This window comes from Podarcis liolepis (assembly GCF_965112155.1).
Source record: "Podarcis liolepis genome assembly, chromosome: 13".
Classification (NCBI taxonomy): Eukaryota; Metazoa; Chordata; class Lepidosauria; order Squamata; family Lacertidae; genus Podarcis; species Podarcis liolepis.
In genome coordinates this window covers 18,934,773-18,957,363 of record NC_139573.1, presented here as the reverse complement: position 1 = coordinate 18,957,363, position 22,591 = coordinate 18,934,773, and the positions used below count along the sequence as shown (strand labels likewise).

Sequence of the window (22,591 nt, the reverse complement as noted above, 5' to 3'; positions counted from 1 at the left end):
GCTTAACTCCCAAGTAAGTGAACATAGGTTTGCTGCCTTAATCATGAACGCCTTCAGAGAGCAGTTGCAGTCCAAAGACTGCAGGGAGAAGGAAGTTCCTTCATAGATGGTGCTAATGGCAGCTGTCAAGTGTGTGTGTCCATGAACATTATTGAGGACAGGATGGTTGAGAACATCTCGAACTGGTCGCCCGAGCAGTCATTTCCCCTGTTAAGCCCCACCCGCTTCTTAGTGTATCCCGTCATTATGCATAATTATTAGACGAAATATATTTAACTTATTCAGCCCTAATTAGCTGCTTCCTGTCGTCAGTTGGGCGGGTTTACTTTTCTCATTTGGCCAATTAGGAACCTGCGCGCTTTGTTTGAATAAGGAAGAACCGGGGGCAGAGCTTTCCCCGCAGCCAGACACTTTTTCGTCGCCTATTGGCTACATCGCTACGTCAAGTTACTATTTCTCCGAGCAGCGTCTCTCGCGCACTCTCACATTCTATTGGCGAAACGGCGCGTCAATCGAAGGATTTGAAATTCGCCCCCACCCAGTTTCTTCCCGCAACCGTTAGCAGATAAACAAACTATCGTCCCTTTAAACGCCGCTTTCACCAAACGTTCGTATTCAAATCCGCCCAATCAGGCACTATAGCGCCGCCTCTCCACTACGCCTCTCCTCATTGGCTGCCGGCCGTCGCGGACATTGGTTGTCAACGGCTCTCCGCGAGGAGAGCACCCGAGAAGGGAGGGGGGAGGAACGGACCCCCTCCGTTCTAACGGGCCTGATTGGGCGGTTGGGGTTCCAAAGGGGTGTGGCTGGCTTTGGCCGAGGGTTATAAAAACGTTTGCTGGGCACCGGCCACCCTCATTAAAGTGAGGGTGGCATAAGCGAGTTGGTAACAGCGTGGAGAAGGAGGAGGGTGGGGGGAACATCTGGTTTCCCCCCCGTAAATGCATGGGAAAGGTGGAACTTCTTAAACCCTAGTATCTAGCGTTTTTTCAATAGGGGTAGGGGGCTCCTGACCCAGGTTAGGAGTAGGCGCACGATATTTTAGGTGTAGACTAAGGTGCGTATGTGAGCCCTCTAAAGGTTGTGCTGTTCTACAATCCTGTGCAGACCCTACACAATGGTGAGTGGCTTTTGGCTCGTTTGCCCATGCCTAATTTGAAGTTTTCTCCTTGGTTCTGGAACCCAGCAGAACTTGGTTGGGATTGGTGGCATGTGACTTTCCTGCACAATAACGATCAAAGGTTCAGGGGATGGGTAACATGGGGATCTGTTCATATTTGTGTGCCTGTAGGCAAAATCCAGGAGTATGGAGTGAAACCTTTGGCTGCCTGTTTTCAGCTGGGTTCCAAGGTTATGGTTTTGTATTGGGGGAGGGATAGATTTACTTGTAATAAGATACTTGGATTTAGCATTGGAGGTATGTCAGTGTTTGTGGCGCGAGTGGTGAGAAGCCTGTTGAAGTCCTGGTGTAGAGAAAGGGTGGAATTTCCTGATCTAGTGCCAGGCTTAGGGGTGTCATGATAGAGGAGGAATCCTAATAGAGGAGCTACTGATGAAATATGAAGAGAAAGTGAAACATTCAGAAGGAGCTTCTCAATTCCTAAAGGAACTCATCTTAAAATATGATGAAAGAGGCCCATATTCTTTGGTGTGGAATGAGTACACTGGAAAGGCATTTAAAAATGGAGGTTCAAGTACAACAGATGTAGTGATGCCAGTTTCTCTGAGTATTTGTTTAAATTCAGCAGGGTGGGGAAGCTGTTATTGGACTCCTACAGCCATCATCTCTGACCATTAGCCATGTTGACTGGGGATGATGGGAGTTGGAGTCCAACAACAGCAAGAGGACCGCAGGTTCTCCATCCCTGGTTTAAAATGTCCGACTTCATTAGGGTTTTATAAGTGTTTATGGGAGGAATAATTTTTGTATAGGAGGTGTGGGCGGTTACCCACACTGGAAGTCAAACTTGAAAATAACTTAATTCCCCACTTGCCACAATATTTCCCATCCTTTGTTACAACTTTGCTCCTTCTGTTTCCTTTCTTGGATGTGTGAGCTGTGGCATCCTTGATGCATGATCCATATGAAAAACACACATTATTGAGAGTATCAAGGTCTTTAAATAAATCCTCAGATTTTGGGGGGGACAGTAGATTCCTTACAGGGTAAGTAATGCATTTTTATAATAGCCACCTTTGCTTTTCTAGAATTTAATTACATTCCCTGTTTGGATCATATTTGCTGAGGCATATTTTATATTGTTTGATTTATAAGTGAAAGACAGAATGTATTTCTTTCCAGTGCCTTCCAAAATACCTCGTATTTTGTTTGATTTCCAGGTGCAGGGCTAAAGGCCTATTCCTTGCTGCAAACACAGAAAGTCATCACTTGTACAAAATAATACATAATAGAAAAGGTGGATTGTTCTTTTACATATGGGGAAACATATCTCAGACATTCTTTATTAAGGCTGGAATCCTGGGCATTGAACACCATGAGACTTGCTCCTGAATAAACATATAGGATTACATTGGGAGGCATCTCGAGTTTGCTTTCTGAGTAGTTTTATTTTTTCGTAGTATGAGGATTTAGGAAGATACAGCAGTACTCTGAACAGTTTGCCTTCTCCTGCTCCCCCTTTCTCTCAAAGCAAAATCCCCCATGTTTGCAAACTCTTCTATTCAGTGGAGTTGTAGAGTACTGCTTTAAGGTCTATAAAGTTGGTTAGCTTTTTAAAAACCTTTTGTCTTGATTTGTTCCAGTCTAGGCCTTTGGTTCCCTTGGGTATATTTTTCTATGTGCAGTGCTGCATACATGTTTTTAAATTTTCATTTTGTATTTGAGACCTGCACAGTCCTTTGACCTCTTACATGCTTTCAGATGTGTTTAATTGTAAACTCTTTCTCATGGGACGAATCCTTGGCAAGCAGTGCTCTCTCCTCTTCCCCAACCCCACCCCCCAGCAGATGGTTTACACACAGGCAGCAGTTTTGTGTGCAGGGAAGGACTGAGCTTCCATGATAACTTTATTTTTTTGTAATCTATCAAAAACCATTCGTCGTTTCTCAACACATAGTATATGTGTGTGTCAGTGGAGGTTCAGCATTTGTAACTTAAGCAGAAGTGATGACTTTTATGGACGAAATGAAAATGTTCCACGTAGAAAGCCATACATAGTGGTGTGTAATATTTTTCTTCTTGTCAGTGTGTTCTGTATCTGTAAGCTCTTGAGTGTTGGTACAGTGGTGCCTCACAAGACGAAATTAATTCATTCCGCGAGTTTTTTCGTCTAGCAAATTTTTCGTCTTGCGAAGCACAGTGTCGGGAAAGTTTTGGAAAAGCTTCAAAAATCACCAAAGTCTTCAAAAACCTCAAAAAAGGCTACCACACCGCGTTCTGTAAGTTGCTCCTCGAAGTCAAGTCGCAACTGTATTAACGGTGTTAAGAAAAAGGAAACAAACTTGCAAGACGTTTTCGTCCTGCGAAGCAAGCCCATAGGGAAATTCGTCTTGCGAAGCAGCTCAAAAAACGCGAAACCTTTTCGTCTAGCGAGTTTTTCGTCTTGCGAGGCATTCGTCTTGCAGGGCACCACTGTACTTTATTTTACAGTTACTCCAAAGAGATGCTAGGATGCCTCCTCTGATATCTTCCTTTATAGCCAAGGGTGATTCATTTTTGCCATTTGGCATCCTTACTCTTGAAGTTCCCTTTGGGGGCAGCATTCCCACTGTTGGTGACTTTGTGTTTTAAGTTCCATTAGAGTGAGCCTGGCATGGAATCTGATTTTTCTTAGCTTTGGAGGATCCCAAGAAAAAAAGCATCCAGCAACGTGGAATACATTGCTTTGATCCAGAAGGGATAAGAAATGGTATTGTGGAGTGTCCTGTTTAAATGTGGCCTCCTCTGTACTTCTGGTAGAGGAGGCTGTGGATGTAGTTAACTAATTAGACCAGCCTTTCACAGCTCTAGGTCCCCAAGTGTTGTTGGACTAAAATCATCCATGGCCACTGGTCCTGCTAGCTAGTTCATCATAATCTGGGGATGCAAGATTGATAGAGAGTCTGAGACTGTGACCAAAAAGGTTTATTTTTCAGTTTTGGGCTACATGCTTTTGTGTCCATGTACGCTACAGTAGTAAAACTTAGTTTCTGTTGGGGTCAGAGAGAGAGATGGGAAAGAACTCCCCAGGGAGACCTGGTGCATGTTGGAAGCTAGGTCAGCTTGCTCCTTTTAAAATGGCAAGTGGGCAACCCCTTTAGCACTCTGGAAGACGTATGTGGGCACCTTTAGGGTGTGTGCAGAATTGGTCTGAGAAGCAGAGGCTGCAAATAGCAACCCTGTGATATTGAACTGAGGTGGAGCGTTTGTAGAAATGACAGCCAGGTAACAAAAATTGTACACCCACAAATACACATTGTGTCTGAGGGAAAAGTTAAGGCACACCTTGCCTAAAGACTCTGCGTAACCGAAGTACAAAAGGTTTTCTTCCTTTGCAATTGTCCTGCTTTTGTATGTCAATGTTTGCTGGCAATGCAGGCCACTTATTTCCTTCTGAGGGTGCAAATGAGGATCTACAGTTGACAGGTGTCAAAATATAAATAAATACCAATGGGGGGGCTGTTTAGATGAGGTGTTCTCAGGATTTGGGGGGGGGGGAGGTAAGAGCAGACTTGCCTTCTCCTGTGTGTTTTCTTTCTCTCTATTTCACTCACTCTCTATCACTCACACACACTGAAAAAGTGACTAACAGACCAAGAGATCCTGTGTTCGTTTGAATGGGGAATCTCCCCTGCTTTGCCAGATTTAATCTCTGTTTTGAACAATCATGGAATCCCTTGCCTTTGTCCATTGGCTTAGTAAGTGAGGAGAGTGAATTGGGAAACTGTAGGCCTGAGGCCTGCTCCCTATCTCTTTCTGGCTACCTCATGTGAGTTGGGGGTCACACACCATATGAACAGCCCCGAAGAAAACTGTCATTCAGGTATCTGCTTAATTTGTGTGTGTCTCTGCTTGCTTTCACCCCCTTTTCTCACCTGAAATTCAAAACATACAAACCCGTGTGTGCAAAAGAGGGTTAGAAAAAGCCCAGCCACTCCAGATTTGCTGTGTTTGATAGCTGTGCTGCAATATTGGTAGCAGGCTTTTGAGAAGTCAGATTCAACCTTTGCTGTGAAAGCTACCTTGCTAGTGTATTTTCTCAACCCATTATTACATTTTACTCTTGCCTCTTCTCCAATGAGTTCAAGGGCTATGCCCATGATTCTTGTATTTCACTTTCCCCTGTTTTACCCTCACAATTAAACTAGGTTGTTCTGAGAGTGTGTGATCGGCCCAAGGTCAGGCAGTGGGCTTTGTGACTGAACTTGCCTCTCTGATCCTAATACAGCCCTCCCTGTCCTCTGTACCACACTCACCCACATTGGCTTTTCTCAAGTAGCAGCATTTGCCTTGGGGGTGGAAGGGTTTTACGTAGGATTTGACACTGTCCCCACCAATTAGTACTTTTGAATGCTGGGATTCTTGAGCCTACGTGACTTTGGCTCTTCGTAACACATCTAGCCTTGTTGTCTTGACAGTTATGAGAGTTTGTGCTCCACCAAAGGACTGCGAGCTCAGGGCTGCAAAGTAGCTGCTTCCCATCCCTTCCTTCCTCAGCCCTGGAAGTTCCACTCAGGCAGTTTTGAGGAGGAATTGTGCCTGTGCTTTCAAGAATTGCCGCTATGAGGGATGTAATATTGCTTTAAAATACTTACCATTGGGCTTCTGATCCCTTTGGAAGCAATTGATAAATGAAACAAGATAAATCAGTTTGCGCAAACAAGCTGTTCCTTTTTCTTTTACTCTGTCTAATTTGATGCGCCTTTGCTATTTGGGATGGGTGTGTCTTCATGTCACTCTTCCCATATGTGTTTATTTCTGCCTTGCAACGAAGACTCTGTATACAATGTAGTTGCCCATGAGCTTATGTGCGTATATATATATATATATATATATATATATATATATATAGTGTTAATTTTAATTTTTAAAAGGGCTCTTCCAGTTTATAAAGCGTCCCTGGTTCTTGCTTGCCATGTGCAGGCAGGTGAGTGGCTGTTCAAAAGTCCATTTTAATTTGTGCTATTTTGCCTTGGATCTCTCTCTCTCTGAGTCTGTGTGTGGGTGTGTCTTTTCAGGCTAGAGGTACATGGTTTTTAGTGGAGAGAAATTAGTGTCTTTGGGTTTTGCAGTTGGGGCTCATCAACAAAAAAATACTTTAAAAATAAGACATGCATAATTCTTGGTGAGTGAGAGTTAATCAGAAGAAAGTGCATTTTGAAATGGATCCTATGTTTTGTCATCATCCTGCTGCATGAAACGGCTTTCAGGGAGCCTACTTGTGAGTAAACATAGGAAGCAGACTGCGTTGCTGCTTGAATTGGCAGGTTCATGTGGGTTATGGGGAGATTACTTAGGAGTAAGCATTTCAAGTGGCATGCTGGCAGAAGGCAGTGTTCCAGTGACATGCCTTGGAAAGCAAGTAGCTATTTAATGATTCACTGACTTTGCTAGGAGAAGACTAGGAAGTGGAGGCTTATTTTGGATGGTGGTGTTTCTCCAGAGGTGTGTGTGTGTTTGACCCAAGTAAGCTCCTTTTACATGGACTATGCTTTCCTTCCTATTCTCTCCCCCAAGTAAATCTGAGTATTACTAGTGCCTAGAGGTGGCCTTCCTGTTCTGTGTTGCTGGAGGCTCTTGGGTAGATCTATTGGTCACCCTCTATGCAAGTTTTCAGGCATTCTGCAGCACATTGTCACTCCCAATTTTGGTCAGCCCTGCCCCCTTCAAGAGCAGCGGGTGGCAGATCCACGCAGGGACTGTATTTCAGCTAAGAACCATATTCTTCTTTGCTTTTCCCTCTCCCACCCTTTCTGTCCTGCAGAATTCCAATGTAGAAAATTTGCCTCCCCACGTGATTCGGCTGGTCTACAGGGAAGTCTCCACTCTGACCTCAGACCCACCTGAAGGCATCAAAGTATTCCCTAATGAGGAGGACATCACAGATGTGCAAGTTACCATTGAAGGACCTGGTAAGAAGGGGCACGTGGGGTTTGCTTTCCGAGACTCCTTTTTTAAAAAAGCATGTGGTTAGGAGGCAGAGGGCAGTACCTGCATCAAGTGCAGCAGAGCTCTAGCTTATGGGTCGTTGTGAAAAGGGCAACAATGCCAGGTGGCATTGTCCAAGCAAGAATGGAAAAGTGACTCTTTTAAGGGGTTGTGGGGCTCTTCTCCACAGGCAGCGTAAATTTAGCTTCCCATCAATATTCCTATGTTGTCCAGGAGAGCTTGTTCCCATCACCTGCTTCCAGGATGGGGAAAGGAGCTCTTCCCCACCTCCTGTGAGGGAATCCAGATACCTTTGTGCTGTTTATAGCATGCAGGTATTTACAGTGGTACCTCTGGTTGCAAACGGGATCTGTTCCGGAGCCCAGTATGCAACATGAGCAAAACGCAACCCGAGTGTTCACGGGTCGCGATTTGCCGCTTCTGCACATGCGCATGACATCATTTGGAGCGTCTGCGCGAGTGGTGAAACCTGGAAGTAACCCTTTCCGGTACTGCTGGGTTGCTGCAGGACACAACCTGAAAAGATTTAACCTGAAGCAAATGTAACAAGCTGTATGACTGTATAATATATATATTACATATATATATTTATATATTCTAACCTTGTGGTTAGAAATAAGACAGTTGGGTGGGGTCTTGTAGGCAAAGGGAAGCTCTGGAACAAAGCTGCAACCTTGAGCTGTGGCTCAGTGCAGACATAACACTGAAGTAGAATACAGGAGGTCAGGACTGTTGGGGTGCATCCAGTTAAATTACACTCTGAGTAGATGTGTTGAAATTAACTGGCCTGTGCTGATTATGCCCATCGATATCAATGGGTCTAGGGCTAACATTGGAGACAGCCCATTGGGCCAGTGTTCTCTCTTTTAGCAGAAGAGAAGTTTCAATTCTCTAGGAATACCAAGTTCTCAGTTTCCACAGCCCGACCATATACTTTCAGACTTCTAGCAATAAAACCAAATTAACCCCTTTCCCACCCTTGGTTCTAAGAAATGTTCAGGAGGGTCCATATCTACCAAAGTTGAGGTCCACTGTTTTCAACTGGTGAATGAATCCTTGAGCCCCAAACTGGAAATTAAAAGGGAAAAGAAAAATCTAGCCCCTATTAAGCTTGTGCTGAGAGGAGTAAAAATATCTGCCTTGCAAGTAGACAAACTTGCCCCAGAAAAGGGCTTGAGGTGAAGGCTAAAAGAAAAAAGAGAAAGAGAGGGGGGGGAAACCAGACTTATTATTTAGCTCCTTTAAAAAAAGAAGTCTTCAGTATTCAGGAGAGTTGCTGGAGAAAAAGCAAAACTGGGCTAAATAATTCTAAAAAGGAAGCAAAATTAGGGTACACTCTAGTTTGTTTCCTTCAGTTACACAAACGTGAATAATAATACTCCTTATTAAAAATTAGCCTTTCATTAATTTATAATGACAATCCCAAAATTCTGGATTGCTTCTTCTCTTTTTCCTCCTCGTACACTAAGAATCCTTCCTTATCACAGTTGGGATGTAAATATTGTTGAGACCAAGAGGAACCTTGATACTTTTTCGTATCTCTTTGGTACTCTGTCTATCTGATTTCTCAACCTCACTGCCCAAAGTGGAATCTTCTACAGTATCTCTAAACGTGGTTTTTCAGAGAGAGAAGAGTTATCTAATGTAACAGAGGTATGGTGGGCTTTATCTAACATTTGGGACATTCTCTCTTAACTGTAGAGAAGATTCAGTTCTCTTGAAATACCAAGTTCTTAGTTTCTGCAGCAAGACCATATAATGTCTGTCTTCTAGCAATAAAACCACACCAAAAATAAAATGGGAAAATGGAAACGTTTTGCGTTTTAATATAACACACTCATAATTTCATCTGGGCCTATATAAACTAACTTTTAACTATTAACTTTTAAAATGTCATCTTTTTTTGTCTTGTGACCAACCAGAGCGTTCTAAAAGATAAACCTCTATTCCCTGAGTTTATTCTGTGTATACTTAGGCAGCCACCAAATAGCATTCAAAGGCATCATTCACTTCACTCCTGCAGTGCCCATTTCATGTTTTATAACCCTCTTTCATCCCATATCCTATGGTTTGATATTTGCTATGCTTTTCTATTAACCACTACATTCCAGTTTAATTAGAAATAAATAAGGAACACGGAACATGCCAAGTCACAAATACTGGATCAATGTATTAAGTTCTGGGACTTCAGATACAATACATGAAAAGAAGAACAGAGGTTTTCTCTGAATTTAAGCAGGGCTGAATTAGGAATAAAAGTACATATTCAACGGTAATAGGAGAAAGTTCTGCTAATCCAGAGAATTGAGGATTATCAACATCATCAACCATTGTTGCTTCAGAACACTGTCCAAGAAAATAATAATTTAGGATTCAAATTACTTTCCCCTTCTTTTCAGTGAAAATTCCACAGTCTTTGACAAGGCATATCATTTGTTGGGGGGTGTTATAATGCTGTGGTCTAAACCACTGAGCTTGCTGATCATAAGGTTGGCAGTTCGAATCTGCCCGATGCAGTGAGCTCCCGTTTCTCTGTCCCATATCCTGCCAACCTAGCAGTTCGAAAGCACACCAGTTCAAGTAGATAAATAGGTACCACTGCAGTGGGAAGGTAAATGCATTTCCATGTGCTCTGGCATTCATCACGGTCCTCTGTGTGCCAGTAGCGGTTTAGTCATGCTGGTCACATGACCTGGAACGCTGTCTGTAGACCAACACCGGTTCCCTCGGTCTGAAAATTTAGATGAGTGCCACACCCCATAATCTCCTTTGACTGAACTTAACTGTCCAGGGGTCCTTTACCTATAATGTGTTTGAGAGGGGGGAGTTATTGGATTGTTCTTGTTTATATTTTGATTATGTATTCTATGTTTTTATATCATAATTTTATCTTGTGAACCACCCTGAGACCTTCGGGTGTAGGGTGGTATACAATTTTTTACAAAACAATTTGTTCCCAACATGTTACAGAGCACCAGCCACATCATAAAACAACACTCAGGTACCAATAGCTTGGCCAGCATCTTTTTAGCTCCCAAGGTCTTGTGGATCATCAGGGCTGCCATAGAAGATGGAATCTAGAGGAGGCCATATTGGCGTTCTCAAAAAGTGGAGAAGTGGTCATACGGGAAAAGGGAGCACTCCTTGGGATCAGGCAGCCAAAAAAGCAAAATAGTTAGCTGGACATCAGAAATAACTGAGCTTGTGGTTTAAACCATGTGTGGGGTACAATGAGTGGGAGATGCCATCCTGCAGTATTGCTGAGACAACCCTTCTCCTGTTCCTGCTGCAGAGGGTACCCCATATTCCGGTGGCCTCTTCCGCATGAAGCTCATCCTCGGCAAAGACTTTCCAGCCAGCCCACCCAAAGGCTACTTCCTGACCAAAATATTCCACCCCAACGTGGGGGCCAATGGCGAGATCTGCGTCAACGTCCTCAAGAAGGACTGGAAAGCGGAACTGGGCATCCGACATGTCCTGCTGGTGAGTGGTGGTTTTTACTGGGTTACATCCCAAAATGCTATGTTTGGGGCCTGAACTGGGTTGTAACCCAAAATTGTTAATATTGTTAATTCACCTGGTCAGACTTATCGTCCAGTACTTTCTATACTGACTGGCATTGGTGTGACAGGGTTTCAAGTAGGCAGATACATTTCTTTTGCCTGACGCCTAAGATCCTTTCAATGGGCAATACCAGGGATTAAACTGCATGCAAAACACGTGTCTCGCCTCTGAGCCATGTTTGCCCCTGTCATTGGGAATATGACCATTTTCTTATGGGTTCTTCCCCTGCAAGTGGATAGGTCTAGGCAACTCTTAATATTTTCGCAGTACAGTGGTGCCTCGCAAGACGAAAAGAATCCGTTCTGTGATTCTCTTCGTCTAGCGGTTTTTTCGTCTTGCGAAGCAAGCCCATTGACGGATTAGCGGATTAGCGCTATTAGTGGCTTATCAGTTGATCGGATCAGCTGATAAGCGGCTTAGCGGCTTAGAAAAAGGGGGGAGGGGAAAAACCCGCAGGAACTCGCAAGACATTGTCGTCTTGCGAAGGAAGCCCATAGGAAATTTGTTTTGCGAAGCACCTCCAAAACGGAAAACTCTTTCGTCTAGTGAGTTTTCCGTCTTGCGAGGCATTCGTCTTGCGGGGCACCACTGTATGTTGAAGTATTCAAATTTAACGAATCAGTTAAAAGGGAGGTGACGAGTAAGTTAAAAACACCTTAGTCAGCGGCCATTAAAACTTGCTCCTTTCTAGGTTTTGTACCATCTTTCCAATCTTTAAGTTAGGTAACTTTTGAAGCAACAGAGATAGGACTCTGTGGGAGCTTGGGATAGATGATGCCACAATATTTTGGTGGTTCTGGGCCCTCAGAATATTAGCTGCTTTTTCCTGGATTTGAATTGCAGCTCTCCATCATGGTGACTAAATCAAAAAACAGACCGCAATGCAGGACAGTTCCTGTTGTCTGTTCCACCTCAAAATGTATGAGAGAAGAATCTTGCTTTGAAATCATCCACTTATAATATCCCTGCTAGTAAAACGCTTGTACATCAGGAAGGTTGCTTGCTGCTTCCTTAGCCTTTTCTCTAACACATTCACTTCCCACAAGCTTTGAGCTTTTGACAGGCACTTTCAAACCAGCGACACTCCTTTTTCACAAGCACATATCTGTACCGAGGTGATAATAGAGTACCTTGTTCCTGGCTCCACTTTTTAATCTGAATCTGGTGTCGGGCTGAGAGTGAGAAGCTTCCGCAGGCAGAACTCAACTCTGCTTCAGAGTTATGCCCCATCTCTAGAACTGAATGATTTCCAAAGGGCAATTTACAACACATGGGCAGCTTGATGCCCTCCAGAATTTTTTGTCTACAATTTCCAACAGCCCCAACTGCTGGCCATGTCAGCTGGTGCGGCCCAAGGGAGCTGCAGTACGAAACATCAGGAGAGCACCACGTTGGGGAAGGCAGCCAGTGTGGCATAATGGTTAGAACGCTGGACTATGACCTGGGAGACCAGGGTTCAAATCCCCACCCAACCATGAAGCTCTGAGCCTAATCTACCTCATGAGGTTGTTGTGAGAATGAAATGGGGAGAAGGAGAACCTTGCACACCACATTGGCCTCCTTGGAAGACAAAGGTTGTACAGTGGTACCTCAGGTTAAGTACTTAATTCGTTCCAGAGGTCCGTTCTTAACCTGAAACTGTTCTTAACCTGAAGGACCACTTTAGCCGATGCACCACCAGAGCCCGATTTCTGTTCTTATCCTGAAGCAGCGGCGTAGCGTGAGTTGTCAGCACCCGGGGCAAGGCAAGTAATTTGTGCCCCCCCAACCCCTAACCTGCCGATCTGAGGCAAGTTGCCGCTGGCGCTGCCGCCCAAATGACGCCGCTTGCCCGGAGGAGGGGGGGGGGCAGAGAGGCGAGGAAAATGCAACATGGCCCAGCAGCTGCAGCAGCGGAGGCGGGGCTGTGAGGAGGGGCTGCCTGGCGGGTCCTCCGCGGCCCTCACGACGAGCGCTGAGAGCCGCTGCCTGCCGGACGCCTTCAGCCCGGGCGCGCGCACAGCTCGTCGGTTCCGCGAGACATGGGGCTCTGCTACAGCCTGCGCCCGAGGCTCCGGAGGCAGCGAGCGCGCCCCCCAGATGTTGTGCCCGGTGCGGCCGGCCCCCCTTGCACCCCCCACACTACGCCACTGTCCTGAAGCAAAGTTCTTAACCTGAAGCACTATTTCTGGGTTAGCAGAGTGTGTAAGCTGAAGCGTATGTAACCCGAGGTACCACTGTATATATAAATGGAATAAATAGAAATAAATCCAGGCAATGTGTAAAAGGGTGCCTAGCAGCTTGTGACCCGCTGACTGTTGACAGGGGTCAGTGCATCTTTATCCTCACTTTAGCAGTCCAAAGACAACTGGTTTGTGAAGCAGATTTATTGCTGGGGCAGAGGGAAGCAGCAGCCAAGCAGTGGCTGAGACCGTGCTGGTCTTCCTCCTGTCCTGCTCCTGCTCCTGGCAGGGAGTAGGCACAAGTTCCTGAGATGCCCTTGGCTGGCCGATGGCAGAGCTCGCTGGATTCTTTCCCTCAAATAATAATAATAATAATTAATTTATTACTTAAACCCTGCCCATCTGACCGGGCCTCCCCAGCCACTCTGGGTAGCTTCTAACAGGATATAAAAAGCACAATAAAAGATCAGTCATTAAAAACTTCCCTAAACAGGGCTGCCTTCAGATGTCTTCTAAAAGTCAGATAGTTGTTTATTTCCTTGACAGGTGGTGGGAGTCTGTTCCGCAGGGTGGGCACCACTGCCAAGAAGGCCCTCTGCCTGACGCTCTGATAATGTCTTGCCTTTCCCTGGTTCTGACTGTCCTCGCTCTTTGTTCCCCTCATAGACCATCAAGTGTTTGCTGATCCATCCCAATCCAGAATCGGCCCTGAACGAGGAAGCAGGGCGCCTCCTGCTGGAGAACTATGAGGAATATGCCTCCCGGGCCCGCCTCCTGACAGAGATCCATGCCCAGCCTTCGTCCGGCCTGCGCACCAAGGACCCTGCCGAGCCTTGCTCTTCTTCGGCCGGTGCCTCTGGGGAAGGCCCCATGGCTAAGAAACATGCAGGCGACAGGGACAAGAAACTGGCCTCCAAGAAGAAGACCGACAAGAAGCGAGCTCTCCGGCGGCTTTAGGGGCCAGCGGGGACGGGGTGGGGTCTGGCGCACAGGGTGGGTGGGTGTGGTGGGCGTTGGGGTTCCACAAGTACATTCTCCATTTCTCCTCTCTCTTCCTCTCCCACCTTCACGTTGAGGCTGCAGTCCAAGTCTGTCTCGCCCTTGTCAGATTTTTCTTCTTTTCCGTCTTTAAGTTATTTAAATTATAAAAGCAGGAAAATCTATTAAATGCCTTTTTTTTCTTAAGAAGGCTCTTAATGTTTGGTTGTGCCATCATCTAAAACCAGCGGCCCACGTTGAGAATACTCTGCCCTTACCGTTAAAAAGGATGTTAATAGAAGCGCAGAGGAGCATCGAAATAAGAGGATCGGAAATGGGGAGCATCTTCCTTTTTGACGGAGGGCTTTAAAAAGAGGTTGCTGCTTTGCGGTTTAAGTGGGGGGGGGGAGATATCAAAGAAGAGACTTTATAGAGGTAGATAAGATTGTGAACCGCGAGGAGCAGGTAACGGGAAAGAGGATTCTTTACTGTTGGACTTCAGGATTACTTTGCTGAAATTGGTTGATGAAGGATAACGAGAATGTTTCTCTGCACAACACATAATTAAGGAATTCATTGCTCCGAGTTGTGGTTTTGACCACTAACTTAGTTGTTTGTTTTCAAAAGGAAGCTAGGCAAATCTAAGCAAAGAAGGGTCTTTCGATGTGTGTGCTAGCCAGGCAAGCTAAATGTGACCTCTGTTTAGAGGCAGTATGTCGGGGTGGCCATGGGCTTTCCTGGGAACATCTGGTTAGCTGCTTTTCAGGCCTTTGGCCTTTGATCCAGCAAGGGAGTTCTTAAGGCAAGTCAGCCGAGCAGAGTGATCTCCCTCTGTGTCCAAATGAATTCACTCATTCAAAATACTGGTCTCTGCATCCCTTACCACCGTGACCCCTTAAACTGTCCTATGGCACCGGTGTTAAGCTACCTTGATGTGGGACGAGGTGATGAATGCTGGGATTTGTTATGACACGAGGGGCATCTGAGCTGTTCCACACATTAGCTGGCAAGTACTTAGGTGATTTAATGGAACGTGTGAATTTCATTTCCCTCCATCAGTGTCCCAATTGTATGCATTTGTGTCATGAAAATGCAGGTGCAGCTTGGGACAATACTAGTACGGTTGTCCTTACCCAGTTCTGTAGTTTACACCCCCCCCCCTCAGCAGTACACAACATGCCAGCAGCATAAGGCAGCCCACATGGTTTTTTAAGGGCCTTGTGGTGCACCCTCTGGCTGGCACAGTAGCGGGCAGTCAAGGGGCTGTTTGGTTTGACAGGTCTCCACAGTTCCTTGTATGCTAACGTGCACACACATTTCTCATGGGCTATACCGCATGGTGTGTGCTTCTTTGTGCACACAGAACTTTTAACAACTGTCTTCCCTCCCACAACTGCCACCACAGGGCTAGGGGAAAACAGATCTGGCTTTTTAGAAGTGTTTTTCTTCCTCCATAGTTTTTCCTCTGTAGCTTATATTTACTATTTTATTAAATAATTTTTAATAATGTTTATTTGAAATATTTTCGTGTAAAGACATTTTGAGGTTCACCTGAAAAGCAGTATATAAATATTTTAAATATTTTTTGAATATACCGCTTTTCTAAAAGACATGGTGCAGAGTGGTGTACAAAATTAAAAACAGAAAAGCAATAAAGTTACAATTCAGTTGCAGTTCAACAATCTAAAACTATTGACAAACACCTGTTGCCAAGTAGGGGCTATGAAACGACTTAAAACTGCACTAAAAGCATTTGTTAAGTCTTCAAGAGAAGGACAAGAACGATAAAGCCTGGCACCACCAACGGGAAGGCCCTGTTTCTGCCACTTGTCCTTTCAACTTCATGTGTTGGTGAGACAGCAAACAGGGTTCTTGAACCTGATCTGAATTGCGATGCAAGTTTATACAGTGGTGCCCCGCAAGACGAAATTAATTCGTTCCGCAATTTTTGTCGTCTAGCGAATTTTTCGTCTTGCGAATCACGAAATCCCATAGGAATGCATTGAAAATCAATTAATGCGTTCCTATGGTCAAAAAAAGTCCAAACAAAGCCAAATTTGGTACAACAACAGTTTATTAACTGCTCTTTAAAGTCACACATACTGTAAAGAGCAGTTCAAAAATTTAAGGGAAAATAAATTAACTTTATAAACAAAACATGTCTTTGTTTTTAGACAAAGAAAAAAAAGTCGCGAGACGTTTTCGTCTTGCGAAGCAAGCCCATAGGGAAATTCGTCTTGCGAGGCAAATCGAAAACGGAAAAACCTTTCGTCTAGCGAGTTTTTTGTCTTGCGAGGCATTCGTCTTGCGAGGTACCACTGTATAGGCATAGATAGGTCTTAAGGCAACTTGGTACCAGACAGGAATGTTTCAGTGTGAGTCGATGTTGTCCTTTTGCACTTGGGTTTAAACTTTTAGTTGGGAAAAGTCAAAGCACTTGGTGAACTCTCTAAGTGGTTTGTCACCAAATGCAGGTCACAGATAAGACATTCTGCCACTTCAAACTGGGTTCATCTGCTAACCTGCATAAACATTAGCTGAGCACATAAAGCTATATGGCAAATTAAGTAATCCGATGAACTCTTGGGTAAGCTTGATTTGGAGGTATGGATATAAAAAGTTCCTGCACTGAGGCTGAAAACCAGTCTTATAATGCAACACTGAAAGCTGAACAACTGAAATGATCACTGGCTGGAGCACCTCTCCTATGCGGAAAAGCAATATTGGGAGCTTTTCAGTTTGGTGGAAGGGTATTTATTTTTGGCATGCCTATGCTGCCCCCGCTCCTGCCAACCTAGCAGTTCGAAAGCACGTCAAGGTGCAAGTAGATAAAGAGGTACCGCTCCGGCGGGAAGGTAAACAGCGTTTCCATGCGCTGCTCTGGTTCGCCAGAAGCAGCTTTGTCATGCTGGCCACATGACCCGGAAGCTGTACGCTGGCTCCCTCGGCCAATAAAGCGAGATGAGCGCCGCAACCCCAGAGTCGGTCACAACTGGACCTAATGGTCAGGGGTCCCTTTACCTTTACCTTTTATGCTGCCCCCATTACCAGTCCTCTAGGTGGCTTGATTTTTTAATAGAAAAAGATGTAACCACAAAAAATAAGAATACAGCGTATGTAAGAACAGCAGTGGAGACAAAATCTTAGTAAAGGTGGGCAGATGCTTTTCTCCAGGGAAATCCACCGAATCTGAAAATCCAGGATGAGAGGAAGTACTTCAGACAGTTCACAGATAACTGGTATTCACGGCCACAAGATATGACTACCACTAATTTAAGTGACTTAAAGTGGATTAGAAAAATTCTAAAGCTGATATTGAGATGACTAGCTATTCTACCTTCTGATTTGTAGTCTGAACCTCTGAATTTCCATTTGCTTTGGAGCAGTAATGGGAAGAGAACTGTTGCCCCAGTGTCCTGCTTGTGGGCGTCTCGGAAACATACTTGGCCATTGTGGGAAGGATTCTGGGCAGGACTTTCCTTGCGTTATTACTGCATTTTGGATGTAGGAATATACTGAACCAGCGGAGGGCAGCACTGTCCTTGATTATCTTCCTGTTTTGTGTGTTTTAGGCAAGTTTCTTTGAATGAGCCCTACAGAACATTGGTACCCTAGAGGTGTAGGCCTCTCAACACATGAAGGAGAATTGCCTGGGGGTAGTGTGCTTTTCCCTCACCACACTTGGCAAGTTTCCTGTGTATAAATTTTGCTTTATGAACAGATTTTCCAGAGCTGGCCCAGGACATTTTGCTGCCTGAAGACAGAGCAACAAATGGTCCCACCCCGCTCCTTACTGTCACCCAAGTCAAGGCACAGGGTCATCCAGGCCAGTCAAGTTAATTTTGGCATCTAAGGCCGAAAATCCAATATGAGCCTCTCCCCGCAACTTGGCAGCAAAAATACAGTAATAAATAACAGACAATTTACTGTCCTTTTGAGATGGTAAAAAAATCTGCCTGAGGTGGCCACCCCAGTTGACCTAATGGTAGGACCGGCTCTGTTTGGATGGATGGATAAAGGTGAAAACTTAACTTTGCAGATTTTTGGATCTGTCCTGAAATAGCTTGCTTCGGTGGTTAATTGGGTAAGGGCTGTTCTAGTTAATAGAGTTGTCTTAATTCAAAGCTGGAGAATATTCACACGGTTATGAATTTCCCCATGATGAGAAATGTATCCTGACTGTTCCCTCTCAGGCCCTGTGATCCATCCATTCTCGCCACCTTGCTACATGGCACACAGTTAGCAGGGGTCCCTGGTGGATAATGGCTTGGGAGGGGAATGGGCAAGAGAAACGGTGGCTGCCTAGGGTCCTGCTGCAGCAGGGGATTTAAAAGCATCCATGTTCTCTGACTTTGAACCTGACAGCCTTAATTCCTAGTCTCCACCTCTTATCCCTCTTAGACTTGACTGCAAAGAACCACAAGTCTTGAATTCCTGGATCTTGGTCCCTTTTGCCCACCCCACTGCTTGTGTGTTTTCGCTAAATTCGGGTGGATAAATGAGGAATTCTAGAGAAGCATCCTTAAACAGAGTCAGACCATTGTTCCATCTCTACACTGACTGGCAACAGCTTTCCATTGTATTGGGCAGAAGTCTCCAAAATCTACCTGGAGACGCTGGTGATTGAAATTGGGATTTTCTGTGTACAAGGTAGATGCTCCACCAACCATCCTCTTCTGCCTGGAAGTTTGATACAACACTTGTTCTTTCTTTCTTTTCCCGACTCAGTTGAGCTAGTATTTAGCTTATTTTCAGCAATAGGCCTCAGGCCTTTGGCACGAGATAAGGCATAACATGTATCTGAGCATGTGCAGAGTATCCTTTCCAGCAATGAGGAATCACGAAAAACTCCCACATATCTGAAATCTAGTAGCAAAGGCATAGTTTGGCCTGGCTTGAAGCTATATTTGAGCTTTGCCTGCCTTGATTTAGAAATTAAACTGCCACTTCAGATACAGGGATTGTTGGTGCCATTTCTCATTCTGCCCACCAGGTGGCACTACTTTGCCATGTTCAAAGCAAGAAGCGGGGGATTGAGTGCTGTTTTCATCGTACCGGTTTAGCTCTTTCTGTGTTTTCGTAATTGGTTTTGTGCTGATTCCTTGTAATTTTTAGCAAGGTCTTTACTGCCACCTGGTTGGTTTTTCACGATATGCTGGGGGTGGGGTGGGGGGAGAAGGAAGCGAAATTTTAGAGCTGGAGAGGGGCTCTTCCCAGCATCCACATCACCTGCTTCTAGTGTCCAGCTGATTATCACAAGCTCCTTACAACCATATTTACAGCATCCTTTCCACATGGGGATTAGTGCAGATCAGCACTAACTGGCTTGTGGTTAAAACTCCAGGGAGCAAGAGAGCAGGGAAAGAGACTGGTTATATAACCCCGCTTCCTCTCCCCAGCCCCAGCCCTCTTCCTAATCATTGGGCCAAAGTAAAGCTCTGGAAGGAACAAATTGAGTTAGAAGCAGTTGTTGTGGTGGTAAATTCTGTCGGCAGGCACTCTTCACAGGCCACAACCCTCCTCTTAAGATTATACAACACAAATGAACTTGGGACCCATGCAGGCATTACAGCTGCAATAGCAAGCCAGCTGTTTTACCTCATCCCACTTCTGCCTTGCTAAACATCCAGCCTGATGAATTATGTGGATGCAGAAGCTTTTCGCTATTTTGTTATGTTTGGGTTGGTCATCATGAAGGGATTTTGGATTCCCACCCACCCCCCAATAAAATTGGTAGTTGGACACATGGCTGTGGGAGCTATGTGACCTCCCCTTTCCCTCTGCTTACCTTATTTAGTGGATTTCTCTCTGAGGGGAAAAAGAAAAGCTTATTTGTCTGGCATCGGAAATAGCTTCTCAGGAAATGGTTTTCAATGTCCCTATTGGAGTAAATGACGGTGCTTTGGCTTGGCCTTCTCCAAGAATGAAAGACAAGGAAAACCTGGACTTTTGCGATTCCTAGGCCAACATTGCTCCTAGACACCATCCCAAGGCTTTTAATGAGTGATTTAAGACAGAAATCCAACAGGTGAAGCTATATCCTGTGCATTCAGCTAGGAGGGCTTAAAAAGAGAGAGGAAGCTAATGGCAACTTGATGGGTGTGCCTTGTTTTAGCGGCCCTGCTCCTGCACATTTAACAGAAGGCAGAAGAGAAGGTGGCATTTGCAGGTGAAAGTTGTCCTGGCACCTCCCTGCTTAGGAAAAGCATAATGTACTAAATTTCGCTGTGTCGTGAATTGGAGGGCTTTTTCTTTTTTAAATGGCAACCTAAAGGGATCCTAGAAGCCAGTGTCTGCAGGGTTAAAGTGGGCAGGGGAGAAGATGGATGCCAGGACTCCTGAGTTCTCTGAAAATAGGCGTAAGGGGAGCTAGAGAATTGGGATTTGGTACTTTTCTGGTGTGCCTTTACCTGCTATGTGCCAAGTACAGTGGTACCTTGGTTTAAGAACAGCCTAGCTTATGAACAACTTGGATTAAGATTGCTGCAAACTCTGAAGTAGGTGTTTTGGTTTGTGAACTTTGCCTTGGAAGCACAACATGTTCCACTTCCTGTGGAGTATGTTCCATTTGTAAATTGAGTCCCCCCGCTGCTATGGGAAAGCACGCCTTGGTTTAAGAATGCTTTGGTTTAAAAACAGACTTCGGGAACAGATTAAGTTCGTAAACCAAGGTACCACTGTATAAGTTTAGAAGGGGGAAATTTTCCTGCCCTCTGGTGTTGGCAATATTGGGGAACAGCTTCAGCTGCAGAATTGCTTGAGACAACTAATGCCTTATTGACGCTGGAGCCCTGTTCTGGGGTGGAGAAGCCCCTATAATGAAAATCCCTAGAATGTGCTGAGGAAGGATTTCAAGTGTGTGGCCAGAGGCCTGTCAGCAATCCATGTACACAGGCAACATCAGGCTGTGAGGTTCAAGGAGCTTGTTGCGGACGGTTTTTTCTTCCTCTCTGCTAGTGCCAGAAGCTGGGGTGATCCACTGGAAGCTGAACCGCTGGGAGATTCAGGAGCGACAAAAAGAAGCAAGTCTCTGCAACAAGATGTAGCAGTCACCACTGCCAGTTTATCTTTAAAGTTGATGGGATAAATTCATGCAGCATAAGGCTTTCAATGGCTACTAGTCATGATGACTATTTGTCTGTCTGTCTGTCTGTCTTTCAGTGATCAAAGGTAGGTGACCTCTGAGTTGCTGGGCTCTTAAGTAAAGTAGGGGCTATTGTCTTCCTGCCTGCTTGCCTGTGGGCTTCCAGAAACTTCTGGCCGGCCATTGTGTGGTGGACTAAATGGACTTTTGATCTGATCCAGAAGGCATTTTCTTATCTTCTCATGTAAAGATCTTGTAAGACAATTCTCAGGCACGGTGATCTCCATTGCCCTTTGGAGAGCTTGGAACAGCACCATATGTTTTTCATTGATCCCGGTAAATCCCTGCTCCCCACAACCTAGATATATTTGAACATACTACTTGTGGCAAAGTATGTTTCACACAATGTCCTTTATTGAAAAACAGACACAGTACATAAATTTAAACACATTCCCCCGTTAGTAAATTAACTACCTGCCACCCGCTCCCTAGAAAGTTACCCTCCCTTCTTTTGAAGAAATGAAATATTCTAGTGTCAGAGGAAGGAAATCAACAGAGATGCATAAAAGTCCACTTCTAGAAATGATGCCAACGCTAGATATCTCTGTTAGCCCACCCAGCCCTCTCCTCCGGAACAAGCAGAGGGGGAGGTGGGGGCGGGATTTGTAAGGTTTACATTTTAAATATACTTTTGGGAAAGGCGGGATATGGACTGAGAAAGTATTAACTTTCAACAGGAGCAGAGGAAACAAGGGGAATGTGCTGATTAAATGCTGTAGTAGCCATACTGGGCTAACCTTTCAGATGGAAAAAAAAATGCAGGCTCCGTGACCCCAATCCAGGGAAAGTGCAGTTCTAAGCCTGCTCACCTGGAAGCAAGTCCCATAGACTTCTGTGTGGTATTTGCTTCCAAGTAAGTACGTTTATTATCAGGGCCTGCAAGTCACCCCCCTGTCCTCTTGAAATATAGCGGGATATGTTAGCAAGCAGCTGTGAGCCAGGGGAAGCTGGCAGCTAAAGAGACACCTGTGCTACATGTTTAGCTGTTTTTACACTCTTTTCATCCGTCATGGCTTCCCCAAAGAGAACCTTAGAAGTTGGTTCTGGATGAGATTTATGAACTGGGAGCTAGTGAGAAAACTGACAGGCAGGACTCCAAATGATTACCCAGGATCCTTTGAGAGAGGGGAATGGGGTTTCATAGTATAGAAGTCAGGGCACCTGTTTTGGTCTTTCTCTCTATTTTTTTTAAAATGTGAGGGATGGGGAACTGAGGGCCAAATGTGGCCCTCCAAAGCCCCCCCCCAGCCCTTAGGACTTTCCCTAGATCACACCCTCTTTCTCCAAGTCACACCCCCTCACCTGCCTCACGTCACACCCTCCTTGACTGTTTGCCTGACACAGGTGTGTCTTTGAACTCTGACAATGCCTCTTTCTTGCCTGGATGGAAGATAGAGAGCGGTGTAAGTCTGTGTGGAAACTGCCCCACTGCACAAACCCAAAATTCCCATTTCTTCCATCCATTTTTGCCATCGGTATAATGCAGCCTTTGGGTTGGAAAACGTAGATTGCTTTTAACAGGTATCCAGGTTATTTCTGGTCTCAAGAGGCCTCTACTGTCGATCCTTTTATTTATTACCTTTGTATCTCATCCCCCAGGGAGCACAGCGTGACCCCTGTAAGGTTTGCACATTT

At 45.1% G+C, this 22,591-nt stretch overlaps 1 protein-coding gene across 1 annotated transcript; it reads left to right on the top strand.

Moving 5' to 3' along the window:
* The first annotated feature begins 691 nt into the window (after positions 1 to 691).
* On the top strand, positions 692 to 14,022 carry UBE2S (ubiquitin conjugating enzyme E2 S). The gene is made up of 4 exons (XM_083472156.1): positions 692 to 1,120; positions 6,924 to 7,071; positions 10,401 to 10,591; positions 13,501 to 14,022. The coding sequence occupies exons 1-4, from the start codon at positions 1,118 to 1,120 to the stop codon at positions 13,789 to 13,791; spliced, it is 633 nt and encodes a 210-aa protein (XP_083328282.1). The 5' UTR covers positions 692 to 1,117; the 3' UTR covers positions 13,792 to 14,022.
* The last annotated feature ends 8,569 nt before the right edge of the window (positions 14,023 to 22,591 follow it).